Consider the following 15,491-nt stretch of genomic DNA (forward strand, 5'->3'; position numbering starts at 1 on the left):
CCTTGAGAAACAGCCTGCAGGGCTGTTTTTAGTCTAGTCTGCAATTACATTAAAAGAACTTGAAAGCATTTGTATAGAAGAGTAGGCAAAGCTGGAAGATGGAGTTAAGCATGTCATCAGCTTAAAGTAGTTGCATTGCCAAAAACAGTCCAAGTTCAAGCTCTGTTGACCCTTATCTGGCACCAATTCAGATTTGAACTTTAGTTGACTAGATTCCTGTGTATAGGCTAGAGCAGGGGTGGAATTCTGGGAGTTGAAGTCCACAAGTCTTAAACTTGCCAAGGTTGGACACCCCTGGGCTAGAGGGATAAATTTTCTGAGCTGCAACTTAATGTATGGTCCTGTTCTTTTGTGCCTGACACAAATATAGCCGCAAAAGATCAGGACCATACATTAAGTTGCAGTTCAAGATGTATTGCTCAAGCCTATACACGACAATCTAAATTTTAATACTAAATTGGTGCCAAATAAGGATCAGCAGAGTTGAAGAGGAATTGGACCATTTGTGGCCACATAATAACTCTAAGCTGATGACATGCTTAATTCCACCGTCGGCTCTCCCTGCTCTTCTCTTAGTTTGATTCTTATCTCATTCCTCGTTTCCTGATGTTTTTCTACCTAGTAACTGACTACAGTACTGGAAGAGTTGGAGCTCCTCTTATCTGCTGTGAGATTAAGCTCAGAGACTGGCAAGAAGGTGAGAAAATCCCATTATTCTAATATACTTTAATCTGTTTCCATGCTGAAATAGGAGGTGTGTCTTATGCCCTTGACAAACTAGATAAATAGGTGCTTGTTGGAAAGTTATTCCATCTCTAAGTTTTTCGCAAGAAGACTTAAATCCCATCTCAAGCCATTTCTCTTTTTGGGGGGCAGGAAAATACAGCACCATCTGGGAAGCTTGATTATTTTTTGTCCCGGATATCCTAGTTCTGAAACTGTTTTCCCCTCGTGGTGCACTTGTGGGACGAATCCTATCCCATAGAAAACCATTAACTTTTTAAATCTGTTGCCTTAAGAGGCTAATGGCTATAGATACATTTAACTTGTATTGGTTAAACCAGTCCATTTCAATATGGGCAACTTGAAGATGTGTGGACTTCAACTCCCAGAATTCCCCAGCCAGCATGGGAAGTCTGGGAGTTGAAGTTCACACATCTTAAAGTTATCAGTGTTGAAAAACGCTTGTTAATCTGATCTGTTAGGGGAATCCATTTCCTAATAAATTGCATAAATTTGCTGAGGGAAGCAGCGATCCTGTATTTCCTTGAATCTGGGGAAAAACGCACTAAATATAGTGGGATTACCTCTGAATAAGTTGTTTGTGTCCCATACGTACCTATATAAATATTCTAGATTAGAGATGTCCAACCTTTGGAATTTTAAGGTTTGTGGATTTCAACTCCTACGCTGGCTACAGAATTCTGGGAGTTGAAGTCCACAAATCTCAAGATTGCCAAGGCTGGACACCCCCATGTTAGATTCAAAAGTTTTTTGGTCCCCAGAGTTTGTGATCCTAGTTGGACTTAACACATCATTACATTTTACTACCCATGTTAATTTAGTGGCTTAACATAATTAATCAACAAGAGCCGCTGTGACGCAGTAGTTAGAGTGCAGTACTGCAGGCTACTTCTGCTGACTGCCAGTTGCCTGCAATTTGGCAGTTCGAATCTCACCAGGCTCAAGGTTGACTCAGCCTTCCATCCTTTCAGGGTGGGTAAAATAAGGACCCAGATTGTTGGGTGCAAGAGGCTGGCTCTGTAAACCGCTTAGAGAGGGCTCTAAAGCACTATATAACAGTATATTAGTCTAAGTGCTGTTGCTATCCTGCCATTCTTTCTTGATGATCATTTTGATTTGATTTAAAGGAATTGCTGTAGCCACCAATTAATTTATTCTTTCTGGTTTTTTTTTAGGAGGCTACACAACAAGAGACTTGCCACACCCTAGGGGAGAGATTATAATTGGAGGGCCCAATGTCTCTATGGGATACTTCAGAAATGATGAGAAAACAGCTGAAGATTTCATTGTCGATGTCAAAGGCCAGCGATGGTTCTGTACTGGAGATATTGGTGAATTTCATTCTGACGGGTGCCTCCAAATCATAGGTAGGCACAATATTTTGGTTTACTCACAAACCTGTCCCTGTTTTTATGTGAGTAAGCTCTTCCAAGCACAACGATGAGTTATACACTTAACAGCCATATAAAACAGTTGCCTTTTTTTTTTATAACAGTCTTCACTTTTTGTTAACTACATTTTAAAAATGTGGTCCTAGCAGTTGCAAAGGTAGAAGATGTTATCTCAGCAGTTGGTTTTGCATGAGAACTGGCATCGTTGTGTTTAAAATAGAATGTCTGGAGAATGCCGACTTTACCCTTCCGTCTCTGGCTCCACTGAGGGTTCCTTCTGAGGAAAGGTGTGTTCACTCATAGGAGGATGGTCTCTCAAACCCCAAATTGTGTGTGATTGTTTCCCCAGATCGTAAAAAAGACTTGGTGAAGTTGCAAGCTGGAGAATACGTGTCTCTTGGCAAAGTTGAGGCAGCCTTGAAAAACTGTCCCCTGATTGACAATATTTGTGCATATGCGAAAAGGTGAGTTTACATATATGTGATCTTTCATACAATTTCATGGGATTTTTTTTTTTTTAAACACCAACTTATATCGAACAGGTTGGAAAGTAAGAATCTTGTGCTCCGCTTTCCAAAATCATTGCTCCAGTAGGATTCAAATTGCTGGAACTAGCTAGGCCCATTCCAGCAGGTGTAACACACATAACTCAAGTGTTTCCCAACCTCAGCAGCTGAGGAATTCTGGGAGTTGAAGTTCATGTATCTTAACGTTGCATATGTTGGGAAGCATTAGGTGCTAGAAGGTCCCCAAGTTGACCAGCCTTCAGATGGTGCTGACCTAAATTCTGTACCTCAGTAAACCAGCCATAGTAAAGGATCCTTGGCATTTCATTCAGAAACCCTTTGAGGGTCACAGGTACATGCCCACGTTTCTGAAATCATTCTGGATCTAAATATTCATACGCTATGCAAGTACAAAAGTATTCTTTTGGTTTCTTCTCACCTTTTAGCCGTTATCTATATACACATACACACACGATTGACAAGTAACCATAGAGATGTGCTGGCTATCAACTTGGTTGGTTTTATGGAAATCCCAGGGATCCGCTTCTGAAACCCACCTGCTGGGAGACGGATGGGCGTCCTTGGGCATGTTGGTTGCCCACTGTGAGAACAAACTGCCGGAATAGATGGGCCAGAGGTCTGACCCAGAAAGGCATTCTTAGGTTCTAATGATCTAAATATACATGGTTGGAGCAACCTTTCTCATTTCTGTTTTTAATCCTGAAGGAAATAAGTTGAAATAATGTTCAGATCTCTGGGAACATCTGCGTAAAAGTTACATCTACAGCTAGCATGTGAAGTTCAACAAGTATTTTACCCCCAAGCACAATTTCTCACAGAACCTCAGTCGAAAAAGGCTGGGCTAGTGTAATTTTCAGGGTTAAAACATTTTGCTTAGTCAAGTGTCATAAAAACTAAACAATGTTTTCTTGTGTTTCAATCTAGCAACCAGTCTTACGTTATCAGTTTTGTGGTTCCCAATCAGAAGAAACTCATGGCACTTGCTGAGCAGAGGGGCATGTCTGACAACTGGATCAACATCTGTAACAATCCTGTCATGGAATCGGAAGTTTTGAAAGAGATTAAAGACATGGCTAACAAAAGTAAGCAAATGTAGTGTGGTTACAACTCATGATCTTATCTGCAGCAGATGCCCTGCTTGAGTATCATTCAGTATTTTAAGAGCTTTTGCAAGCCACTTCCCCGTTACTCCTCTCCTCAAGTATTAAAGAAATATTTGCCATGTACTGAGGGTTTAAGGGCAGGCAACAAGTACCTGGAGTAGACTTAGAGACGTATTTCAGATAGAAAATGATCTTAAAGGCCTTGTGAAGCTACATTTATTATTATCCTGCCATCTGCCGGCCATGGGGAAGAATGCTCTCGAGAAAAGACTGAAAGCACAGTGTATCTTATTAACAAACAGATAGTCCTCTGTTTACAACTGTTCATTTAGTGACTGTTCAAAGTTACAACAGCAGTGGCGGCATTGAAAAAAGTGACTTACAACAGTTTTTCACACTTATGACTGTTCTAGCATCCCTGAGGTCATGTGATCAAAATTTGGACACCTGGCAACTGGTTCATACTTATGGCAGTTGCCGTGTCCTGGAGTCATATGATCCCCTTTTGCAATCTTTTGACAAGCAAAGTCAATGGGGAAGCCAGATTCATTAGCAACGGTGCCACTAACTTAACAATTGCAGTGATTCACTTAATAGCTGGGGGGGAGGTCATAAAATGGGCCAAAATTCACATAACAAATGTCTCACTTAACAACAAAAATGTTGGGCTCTATTGTGGTCCTTGACTACCTGTATTTAGGTTTGAAGTGTGAGGGGTCCTCGGTGCTGCCTGAGCTTGGCTGTTTTCCTGAAGACCTTTCATTACCCAACTATGGAACATAATCAGTGCTCACTTGATTTGAAGTGTCCATGTTGTTTTGGTGTGGCATCTCCGTCAAGCATAAAAATAGCCTTATATCTTTATTTGAAATGGAAGTCCAGTATGCCTTAGTAGTGGAAGAAGCGTCCCTAGAAATACAGGTAGTCGTCAACTTACAACTACAGTAGGGATCCAGAAAAAATGTCATTGAGTGGTGCAGTTGTTAAGGGAGGTATCACATGACCACGTCCAATTTTAGGACCTCTGTGAACATGAAGCGAGGCATCACACAACTGTGAGCTGTGACCTTCCCTGCCTTGGCTTTGCTTGTCTGAAGCCGGCGGGGAAGGTTGCAGAGGGCGACCCCCTGGCCTTGGGACACTGCAGCCATCGTAAGGGCACGGTGGTTGCCAAGCGCCTGAAGGACAATCATGTGACCACACGGATGTTTCCGGTGGTTGTTAAGGGCGAGGACCAAGTCGTAAGTCACCACCGTAACTTCGACCAGTCACTAAACGGATGGTTGTTAAGTTGGAGAATTGCCTGTAACAGAAAAGTGAGGCTGTAGAATTTAGGTCACTGGGGCGTCTTATCCCGTTCATTTGACAATGAAAAGTAATCAAGGTATCCAAATTCTGGTGTTCTGGATTTGAGTGCTTGATAAGTTAGGCTTTCCAAGGAAAATCTGGATGGTCTCTAGACAGTAGGAGTCCTGCAGAACTGCTCTTGTCTAGTTAGTCCTGTCTAAAGACCATGGAATAACAGAGCTGAATGGGACCTTGGAGATGTTCTAGTCCAACCCTTTGCTCAAGCAGGAAACCTTATCATTTCAGATCAATGGTGGTCAAATCTCTTCTTTAAAACCTCTAGCACACAACTTCTGGAGGCCACTTCCGTTCCACTGATTAATTGTTCTCACTGTCCAGGAAATTTCTTCTTAATTCTAAGTTGCTTTTCTCCTTGATTAGTTTCCCCCCATTGCTTCTTGTCCTGCCCTCAGGGGCTTTGGAGAATAGCTTGACTCCCTCGACTTTGTGGCTAAAAGAAGGTTTTGAACAGGAAAAAAAAACCCAAGCCTGCTCCATTGACATATAAATGAATAACATTTGTAGGTTGTGTCCATCTGCCTGGCTCCTCTCTCTTCAAATCCTGATTGCTGTTTTCTTCCTTCTTCACCCCCCCGTTGCTCTTCTCCAGTGAAGTTGGAAAGATTTGAAGTGCCCATCAAAGTCCGCCTGAGTCCCGAGCCCTGGACTCCCGAAACAGGCTTAGTCACTGATGCTTTCAAACTGAAAAGAAAGGAGCTGAAGAACCATTACCTCAACGACATCGAGCGGATGTACGGAGGGAAATAAGGCCTCCCAATCGCCCTGCGTCAGAAACCGTGCGTTGTTTCTTCTGGAACTGAATGACGAACGAATTTCCCAAAGAGCGGCTGCATTTCCAAACAGAAGCAGTGTTTCATAAAACAGTTGAAAATTTACTCTCAGTTACCCAGAAGGAACGGCTGTGCTGGCTTTCTGCCCTGCAGTTTCCCAAGATGCTGTCAAAAATACTGACCCACTGCCATGGTTTCATTAGACCACTTCCAGTTCCAAATGGCTGTGTTCGTATGGAACTCCCTCACCGGATAAACCAGTATTTCTACAATCTTTCTATTCTGGCTTCTTCTCTGATTTGAAAGCAGTCAGATCATCTTGGCTTGAGTCCAAGGCGATGTTTTCGAAATGGATGAAAACAAGCCAGTTGCAAAGGCGATACGGAAGAGGGGTTGTAAGAGTGGGGCGCAGAACCAAGCCCCCTCCAAAACTCTGCTCCGGAAATGGTTCTCTCAGGTCCTTTGCTAAATGGTTCATTGGAAGGTGACTGTCGTTGGTGGTCCAAAGAGAGGAAGAGGGATTTCTCTTGTGAAAATGGTACTTTCACCCCGCCGTAAACTGAGAGTCCAAAGCAACAACGCCTGATTGGGTTCCTGCACCATGTCCCAAGTTATTCCTTCCTTTCAGTAGCACCATCTCTGTCATGAAATTATTCTTGCAATTTCTGATTTTTTTAAAATTATTCATTCCACAAAAAAGGCACCGTAGGCAGTTGGCAGCAGTTTCCACGGCTCAAGAGAATACTGGCGGTACTTTTAAAAGTCACGTTTGCTCCTGCGTTGGTGGGTGGTGGGGAATCTTTCACTGCCATTAGTGAGCACAGACAGATTCTCTCATATTTATTTTTCTTTCTTTCAAATGGTGGTTTTCTATACAGAAAGAGATAACTGGTAGTATTAAACATTTAGAGTGCCTAAAACAAAGAAACGATCCTCACAGACGAGCAGAGGTAAATTAAGACATTCCAATCAAAACATTTCAAGATGTCTTTTGGAAAAAGGCAAGTGATGACTTTGGCCGTGTCTTGCATCACTTTGGCTGTCCTAAGAACGCTGGCATTACTGCCCCGATTAAGCTGGTATCTTTTCTGATCATTTATTTATTCGCACTCACCACCTTTAAAAAAAATATATCAGTGGAACAAAACAAGTCCTGTAGCTAAAGTAGTCCGCACACCATCTCCTTTTGCGGAGTGTCATGCTTTTTGGGATGTACACGCCGCTTCCTCCAAGCAACATCCCCACCACAGATAAAATATTCGGTTATTGTTGTTTGTTGTTTGTTTGTTTTTTTATTTTAAAAGGGCATTTTAATTTATCTTTGACTATATCGCATAAAACAAAATCTTATATTAAAACGAATTTCTCTTCTATACAAGTGATGGATGTAGCCTTGGCAACTTTGTGTTTTAAAATGTTTGCAAAGGAAAATTTTTGTCTGCTATTTTTATTGAAAAACTGGAAATCCTTGATGTACGGAGGGCGGGAGAGAGCAGCAGCCTCCTCTGCGTTTCTGTGTGCATTATCCCACAGAATGTCTTTTGTGCACTGGGCACTATTCATACTAGTAGTTCACACTTGAAACAAAAACTGAGACGAACGTGGCAACGATGGGATGCTGTTCTTACTGTGCACTTTCGATCCTTTTCTGTATGTGGCTTCCATTTTTGTACAAATGTGGCTCTTGGGTGCATTGTATTACCTTTTGGTGGCTCTAAAGTATTTATAAAATAGACTCTCTTTTATTCATTATACTTTAATGTGTATATTGTGGTTAAAAAAAAGAAAAATAATTGGATATTATTTGGTGAATGAAGAAATTTTGTATGAGATGTTGTTCAATACACAGTGGTTTTAAACTCAAGTGGAGGAAGTTTTTCCTTTTGCAAGGTAGATGTGTGGGTGAGCCAGCTTCTAGAGTAACAACAGATCATTAATCCTTGTTAATCTTACTGCCTGATCAGAATTGGCTGTGCAAGAGGACCCATTTTTAATGCACGAGGAATATTTTTGAGATAGTTTTTGGGCCAGCTTATCCTCTCCTATTGACTGAAAATAGAAACATTCACAACAGGTCAAACCAAAAGAAAATATGGTCCCAGGAAAATGCCTCTTAAGAGCTCAACCAAACATAAACCCTTATTTACAGAAACAACAAATGCCCCCCCTTACCATTTAGTGCAGGGGTCCCCAATCGCCGGTCCGCGGACCGGTACCGGGCCGCGGAACAACCCTTACCGGGCCGCTGGTTGCTGGGCGCCGCCATCTTTTTGGTAAAAAGCGCTTCTGGTGAGCTTTTCCGGGTAGAAAGCTCACCGGAAGCGCTGTTTCATATAAAAAGATGATGGCGCCAGTTCGTGAGCTTTTCCGGTAGAAAGCCATTTCTACCGAAAAAGCTCACCAGAAGCGCTGCCATATTTTATGGCGAAACAGCGCTCCGGTGACGTCACCGGAAGCGCCTTTCGTCATAAAAGATGGCGGCGCCAGTTGACGCGTGCACCGGCCGCGCGCCCAGCTGATGTCGGAACCGGGCCGCGGCGTCGAAAAGGTTGGGGATCCCTGATTTAGTGGATTTTCCCCAAAACAAGCTCATTCGGCATGGGATAAAACTCTTGAGTTAGAAAGATATTTTGATTTAAAACACAATGAAAGGTTAAACAGGAAATGGATTGTATATGTAGATGAAACAGGAAATGGAATGTATATGCAGAAGAAATGCCTGAGGCGTGGTTTCAGCAACTCACACTTACTTTGTATATGCATTAATGGTACTGCTGGCCTGTGCAATCTTTCTCTTCCAGTTTCTCAATTAGCATCATTTTCAGTAGGGGTGGAAGTGCTCTTGGAATAAACTTCCCAAGATGGCGGATAGCCTACTCAGTAGAAAAAGTCAACAAAACATTTTTTTTCTTCCTCTTCATTCACATGATTGTTAAGGCTGTAATTTACCAGGATTTTTCCAAGTTTTAAATGTGTATAGTTAATTAGGGAGAGTACACTACATTGCCGTCCGATTAATAAGTAGGCTGTACAACCATACTTTTTACTGTGAACAAGTTTTTCTAGAACTGGGAACACATCTCTGCACACCAGAGATCTGCACAAGTTTTTCTAGAACTGGGAACACATTTCTGCCTTTCACTCTCATATCAGAACACTCTCTTATCAGGAGATGCTAAGAAACAACTAGAACAAGGAAGTCATCCCATTTTAGAGAAGCTAGGATGGATTTCAACTTTGAGGCTAACCTAGCACTCCCTCATTTTCAGCTAGAACAAGTCAATAAAGCACCATACCTTGAGGAAATGGGCTGTGCATCTCCTCTCGTAAACCAGTTTCTCAGGTAAGCAGGAATAAGGCTCTAACTATAATATGTACAAGTTTGTAATTATAAGATAAGGGGCACAGCAATAAACTTATTTGCACAGATTCACTAAGCCCGGCAGAAGTGTCTTCACTGGCCATACTTTTTTTTTATGCCACCTTTATCCCAAACACCAGTTTTATAAGAGCCATGGTAGTGTAGTGGTTAGAATGCAGTATTGCAGGCTAACTGCCCACTGCCAGCAGTTTGATCCTGACTGGCTCAAGGTTGACTTGGCCTTCCATTCTTCCAAGGTTAGTAAAATGAGGAGTCAGATGTTTGGGGTCAAAATGCTAACTCTGTAAACCAATTAGGGCTGTAAAGCACTATGAAGCGGGATATAAGTGCTATTTTCATCATGTACAAAGTTTTAAAACATACAGTTGGGCCAGAATCAGACCTGGTATTCTTTGCAGCTTGACTAAAAAGGTAGAATGGATCTGGGATCGTCTTAAAGCAGCCTGAAAATTGCTTTCTGGAGACATCTAACAGACAGATCCTACCTTGTAAGTCACAAATAAGAGAAACAACCCCAAGGGCTTTTAAAGCTCTGTGTAATTGTTCTGTGGAAAGGGGCAAAATTCTTGAGTTTTCAGCAGTACAATTTTGGAATAAAAATAAAGATGGAAATGAGTGCATTTACTGCTTGTGAGGCCTCACTCCTCCCAAAGAACTTTGCCTGAAGCATCCATAAAGTAAGATTTCCTGCTTGCTTTCAACTTTTGTCAACATGTCCTTGGCTCACATCTCTTACCTTTGCTGAAACAACGCGGCTGAATGTCAGTCTCCTCTCTAAAATGTATAGCTAATAACGCAATCCTATCTGCATCTAAGTCATCCAGTGTTGAAAAATGCCTAGAAGCCTGATGAGCCTTTCTGAGATTGTGGCATCAAACCATCATCCATCTCCATCATCCCGTGTGGAGCTGCTTTAGGCTCAGTTACTGTTTTGGAAGCTGGACAAAATAAAAACCCACAATTGTGTATCTAGATTTAGCTCGAGAAATATGTCATTCCTTACAAGAAACAGATTCTAGCATGTTTGCAGTCTGAGCCTTTTTTGGTCATTCTGGGTTAGTTGTTTTGAATGGAACAACTTTGAATTGGTTGATGAAGAGCAGATCAAACTGGCCTGTTTTTCTTCGATCATGTGCTCTAAAAATTCCACATCTCTTTTACCACAAACACCCAGAAAAAAAAACAGGTTTCCCAAAGGAAAATATGGGGATATTACCCATTTACATCAGTAAAATCGAAGCCACTACTTTTTGTTGAAGAGTAAAGACTTCCAAATGTTTGGTGGCTCTTCCTGCATTGTTTCTCAACTCCAGGCAGCCACCTCCAATTTTTATTGCTGTCTAGTTATGTCAGACCTACATCTCAATATACCTGGGCCAGAGCTGGTCTGTAGATCCGCAACTAGCCATGACTAGAAATGCAGTACATGAAAGTGCCCCGGCATAAGTTTGGTGGCTGTCAACAAAATAGGGATAAATGTGAAGCACAATCTGTACTACATTCAGTAGCATTTACTCTGAAGTTACTATTTTAAAACAAATGCCGAAGCGAACACACTATGCAAATTTGGGCTGCATAAAACCCATAACCCACTCAGTTAAAATTCATAATAAATCTAAAAAGACTGGAGCAATCAGATTTATCAGAATAATTTTTTTTCTTCAGCTGTTAGAAGAGATTCAGTCTGTTGCAGTCACTGGAAGATCATACCAAATGAATTAACCCAGAACAGTCATCCTTGAAATAGATGTTCAGCATTTGAGAATTATATAAAACTACCTGAATTTATGGACAGAATGATAAAAAGCAGATCCAGAGATGCCTGCAATTAAATATATACTTACTCTGTGCTTCCCCAAAAAAGGACAATTGTGAAAACAATATTTTGTTTTCGCAATTCAGAACTGTAGAACTCAAGATCTGTAACTGCTAGGAAGTGGAGGTTTTTTTATAGTTGATAAGGTGAATCAACTGTCAAAAGAGAAAGATAGAATAGATAGAATAGATAGAACGATGGAATAGATAGAGAAAGGTAGAATAGATAGATAGAATAGATAGAAATAGATAGATAGATAGATAGATAGATAGATAGATAGATAGATAGATAGATAGATAGATAGATAGATAGATAGATAGATAGATAGATAGATAGATCTATCGGATCGATCGATCCAGGGGTCTTCAAACTTGGCAAGTTTAAGACTGATGGACTTCAACTCCCAGAATTCCTGAGCTAACAGGACTGGAGGAGGAATTCTGAAAGTTGAAGTCCACAAGTCTTAAAGCGGTCAAGTTGGAAGACCCCTGCCTTAAACTGTCTTACCATGGACCTCCCTCCATTCCTAAGAGGTCTGTAAGGGGGCGTGCAGAAGCGCACCAGCGTGCCTACCCTCCCTCTCCTCCTCTTCCCATCGATCCATTCATTTATCCAAAGGCTGCCTGTCCCTTTCCTGAAAAGACTCCACAAAGAGGCTCAGGCCACACGTGGAAGCCCCCCAACCCCCCCGCCCCGGACGAGGCCCGCAGCTGCTCCCAAACCAGGAGGAACCACAACTGCTTGCCTTCCAATTTCTGGAGGGGGGCGGGGGGGGGGCTCCCCGGCAGAATCCCTCCCAAACCAGCTCAGGTTTCAGGATTGCCCGTTAAGGAACAAAGGCGCCTCGGGAGGCGGAGAAACTCCGGCTCGCCCCCCACCCTCCAGACCCGGGGAGCTTCGGGAGGGGGCGCGGCCCCGGCCCCTTGCGAGCCCGGCAAGGGCAGCATCTGTGCCGCCTTTGTCTGTGGCCCGACGCCCGGCAGGTCCCAGACGGAGGAAAAGCCCCGGACTCTGCTTGGAGCCATGCAAGAGCCGGAGGCGAACTGCAGCGAGAGCCGGCGGCTGCAGCGCCTCCTGGGTCGCCTGTGGCAGGAGCTGCGCGGAGGCGGCGGGGATCCCGGCCCCAGCGCTTCTTCCAGCCCCGCCGCGCGGCCGCCGGGCGAGAACGACGCCTACCTGTACATCCTGCTGATCATGATCTTCTACGGTTGTCTGGCCGGCGGGTTGATCCTGGCTTACACGCGCTCGCGCAAGCTGGAGTCCAAGGACGACCCCTACCACCTCTACATCGAGAGCGACTGGGCGGCGGGCGGGGGGGCGGCCCGGCGGGAAAGGGGGTCCCCGCCAGCCCGGCCGAGCGCAGCAGCAGCAGCGGAGAAAGCGAACCTCTGTGAGAGGGGGAGGCAGCGGCCCTGAGCCCTTCCCAACCCCGGCTAGTGGGGGGAGGGGGCGCGAAGCGAGCCTTCTCCGGACTCCGCGGGTAAGACCTCCACTCCTGGTTGGGGGGCTTCAGGGCTCCGCAGGACTCCTCCTCGGCGTGGGGAAGGCGGCCCGCTGGCTTTCAAGCCTCCCCCCCCAGGAATTGCGACGGCCCGAAGCGGAGAAGCAGCGTTAGAGAGCCTGTGGGTGAAGAAGGCGAACAGGTCGGGTTGACTCTCGCTCATTCACACGCTCCCTCCAAATCCTTGGAAAGATGAGGGAACCCCCCACAGATTTGGACTGCTTCCAACCCACCCTGGTTGCTTCCTCTGGCTCGGCTCTGCAAAACAGGTGAGTTCTCCAGCCAGCTCCCTGCTCACCCGTCTGGTCCGAATTTGTAAGGCGGCTTGGCTGCCAAATGTATTACTCTACAATGGATTTTTTTTTTTTTTTTTTTTGCTAAGGAGAAAACACAAGCGTGGAAGTCGGTGACTGATGCAGTGGCTGGCTCTTCTTCATCCCTCCTGGAAGCTGCCAGGGCTGGATTTTGTCCGTGGAAAAAGGCCCCCCGGCTGCATCCAGAGTGGGTGAAAATTCAGGGGCTTGATGTCACCTTGCAAGAGAGCCAGAGCATCACATTTCCAAAGGGTGCCATTATTTTTTTCCCGCGTTCGCAATCACAAATCAACAGGCAGCGTCTCTGTCGCAGAATGCAGGTCAGCATCTAGTTAAGGCAAAAGAGCGGACCAGCTCCAGGGTTGAGCGTTATGCTGTGATGCTGGACTTCAGAAAACTCAAGCATCTTTCAAATGCTCCCGAATAATCAGAAAAGGACTTTCTCAAGATCTCAGGATAAGACTAAATAAAGCAGGACTGTTAAATGTGGCTTAAGAGCTGCCTCAAGCCCCCATCCGAGATTCCCCTGCTGGATTCAGTTTGCTTCTCGTTGTTAAAAAAAAAAGTTTTCAGAGGAAAAATTTAGGACAAACACAGATATGAGAAGATGGATCTGTTTGAAAAATAGGGCTGATCCAAAGCCAAACTTTTAGGATTTTGTGTCATTGGCAGTGCCGTACTTGGGGAAGTATAGAGAATTGACCTAAAGAAATTGCTGGTTCCAAGTCCTTTTCTCTGCACGATTGAAAGTGATGGGAGGTATAGTTAAAAAGCCCTTTTGCCCTATGCCAATTGCTTCACTGCCAGGTCTCAGGTAAAGTCACAGGCCATTGAGGAAGGGGATCTTTTCATCCCTGGATCTTCTCTTTTGGAATTGGCTATTTAGGAGCTTCATTTTGTATCCATATTATGAGATGGTGGTGTGGCATGTGTGCATTTTAAACAAGGGTTGGAACTTTTAATGCCCAGAGCAATGTTTTTCAACCTCAACAATGTGTGGACTTTTAACAACTCCCAGAATTCTTTAAGCCAGCATGAGATTGAGAAACAGTGCCCTGGTGTATTTCCAATTCATTTTCGCAGAATTGTTTGGATGAATTTATTAGTCTCACACATAAAGGGGACCCCTTCCAACATATCAGTTTCAGATAATCAGAGAGAGCCAAATTCATTTGAGAGTTTGACCCCAATTGAGTTACAATTGGACTTTCCCTATTTCCCCCCCCTAATACTATGTCTGCCTTCGTGGGAAATGAAATCCACAGAGAAGAAAAAGGATGCAGTGAGTGGGCTCTCATTTCTCACCTTGACATTCTGTCCTCAATCATTCATAGTCTACCAGAGGGCTACCAGAATGGGACAATTCACCATGGCCAACTCACCAGGGGACAACTCGCTGTGGGACAATTCAGGTTAATTCTTTAAAATAAAACTTAATTGGACTTTTGGTCATTCACTTTTTGTCCCTTCTTTTGCATCCTTTAATTGATTCTATTCCATCATTTCTTCAATCTTAATGTAAATCTTGTTCCATGACAAGTTGGTCGTGGCAAATTGTCCCGTGGTGAGTTGTCCTAGACCCCCTGTCCACTTCCCTTTTTTGGTGATGGCATTTCTTCTTGGTTATTTTGCAGCCAGCATTTTAAAAAAAAAAAACTTTTCAGATGATCATCAAATTCTACAAGTAGTATTTTGGCAGAGAGGCCATTTCTGTAATGAAGCAATTTTAATCAAATAGACAGAACTCTCTTGCTGTTTAATTTAGCAAAGGTGTTGTCTTTGGTGTACAATGAAGTGATAAATGTTACTATGACTTTGTTAACTAGGAAGTAGAGCTAATGAAAACAATGTCCATTATTTAAATGATTTTTGAGAGATTTCCAGTATAAATAAAGTAACATTTACATGAACATCTGGAAATGAACAATTCTGGTTTCTAGGGTAGGATGAATGTATGCCGATACGACATTTCATGCTCTTGGGAAGGATTTGATGTGTAGGGAGGCAAAAAAACAGCTAAAGAACTTGGCAGTTGTGATTTGCAGACTTAAATATATTTGTGCCGTTTTTGGTGGTCACCACGTGCTTGCTCAAGAGTGACCTCTCATCACTAGCACTAATGATGTTACTCAGTTTGAGTAATGAAATGTCTGCAAGAAAAGAAGCTCAGAGAACTTTCTCCGTCATAACTTGCGCAACATTGGATAGGCTGCTCTCCCTACTAAATGTTTTGCCTCAGTATTAATCTCAATATTATAGAACGAATTTCCATTGGAGTGGAAAGAGATCCCTTCACAGTTGAGCAAATGGCTCAGAGCATGCTTGTTTTCACAATATTTTTTTTTAACATTACAACTTTTGCCTTCTTTTGACCCTTTCGTTTTAATCTTAGTAAGGATGCTTTCTTCTTTTACCTTCAAAGGCATTCAGGGGGATATAGTCCAATTTCTACATAAGTACGGTATATGAACATATGCTTGTAATAGTTACGTACTGGAAAAAAACAACCCGTAAAATGTGCCTGCAAAGATCTCTTCATGGGCTGAGTGGAATCCACTGGTAATAAATACCTTAG

General features: G+C 43.3%; 2 protein-coding genes across 5 annotated transcripts in view; both read left to right on the top strand.

The window, feature by feature from the left end:
• Nucleotides 1-7,767, top strand: part of ACSL4 (acyl-CoA synthetase long chain family member 4) — a 40,514-nt gene extending 32,747 nt beyond the window's left edge. For all 3 annotated transcript variants that reach the window (XM_087972026.1, XM_026674626.2, XM_026674627.2), the window contains exons 12-16: nt 623-697; nt 1,920-2,111; nt 2,485-2,599; nt 3,587-3,744; nt 5,723-7,767. In XM_087972026.1, the coding sequence (XP_087828152.1) occupies nt 623-697; nt 1,920-2,111; nt 2,485-2,599; nt 3,587-3,744; nt 5,723-5,880 (698 nt within the window). In that variant the 3' untranslated portion in view covers nt 5,881-7,767. The remainder of the gene's footprint in view (nt 1-622; nt 698-1,919; nt 2,112-2,484; nt 2,600-3,586; nt 3,745-5,722) is intronic.
• Nucleotides 7,768-11,629: 3,862 nt separating this feature from the next.
• Nucleotides 11,630-14,843, top strand: KCNE5 (potassium voltage-gated channel subfamily E regulatory subunit 5). Of its 2 annotated transcripts, XR_015750710.1 has the most exons (2): nt 11,630-12,871; nt 12,985-14,843. XR_015750710.1 is itself a non-coding variant. In XM_087972027.1 (1 exon), the coding sequence occupies exon 1, from the start codon at nt 12,125-12,127 to the stop codon at nt 12,515-12,517; it is 393 nt and encodes a 130-aa protein (XP_087828153.1). In that variant the 5' UTR covers nt 11,999-12,124; the 3' UTR covers nt 12,518-14,843. The 2 variants fall into 2 exon arrangements, 1 of the variants encoding a protein (XP_087828153.1); XM_087972027.1 differs by having other exon boundaries at nt 11,999-14,843.
• The last annotated feature ends 648 nt before the right edge of the window (nt 14,844-15,491 follow it).

This window comes from Notechis scutatus, chromosome 10 (assembly GCF_049901735.1).
Source record: "Notechis scutatus isolate UNSWTSFEM ecotype Mainland chromosome 10, rNotScu1.2, whole genome shotgun sequence".
Classification (NCBI taxonomy): domain Eukaryota; kingdom Metazoa; phylum Chordata; class Lepidosauria; order Squamata; family Elapidae; genus Notechis; species Notechis scutatus.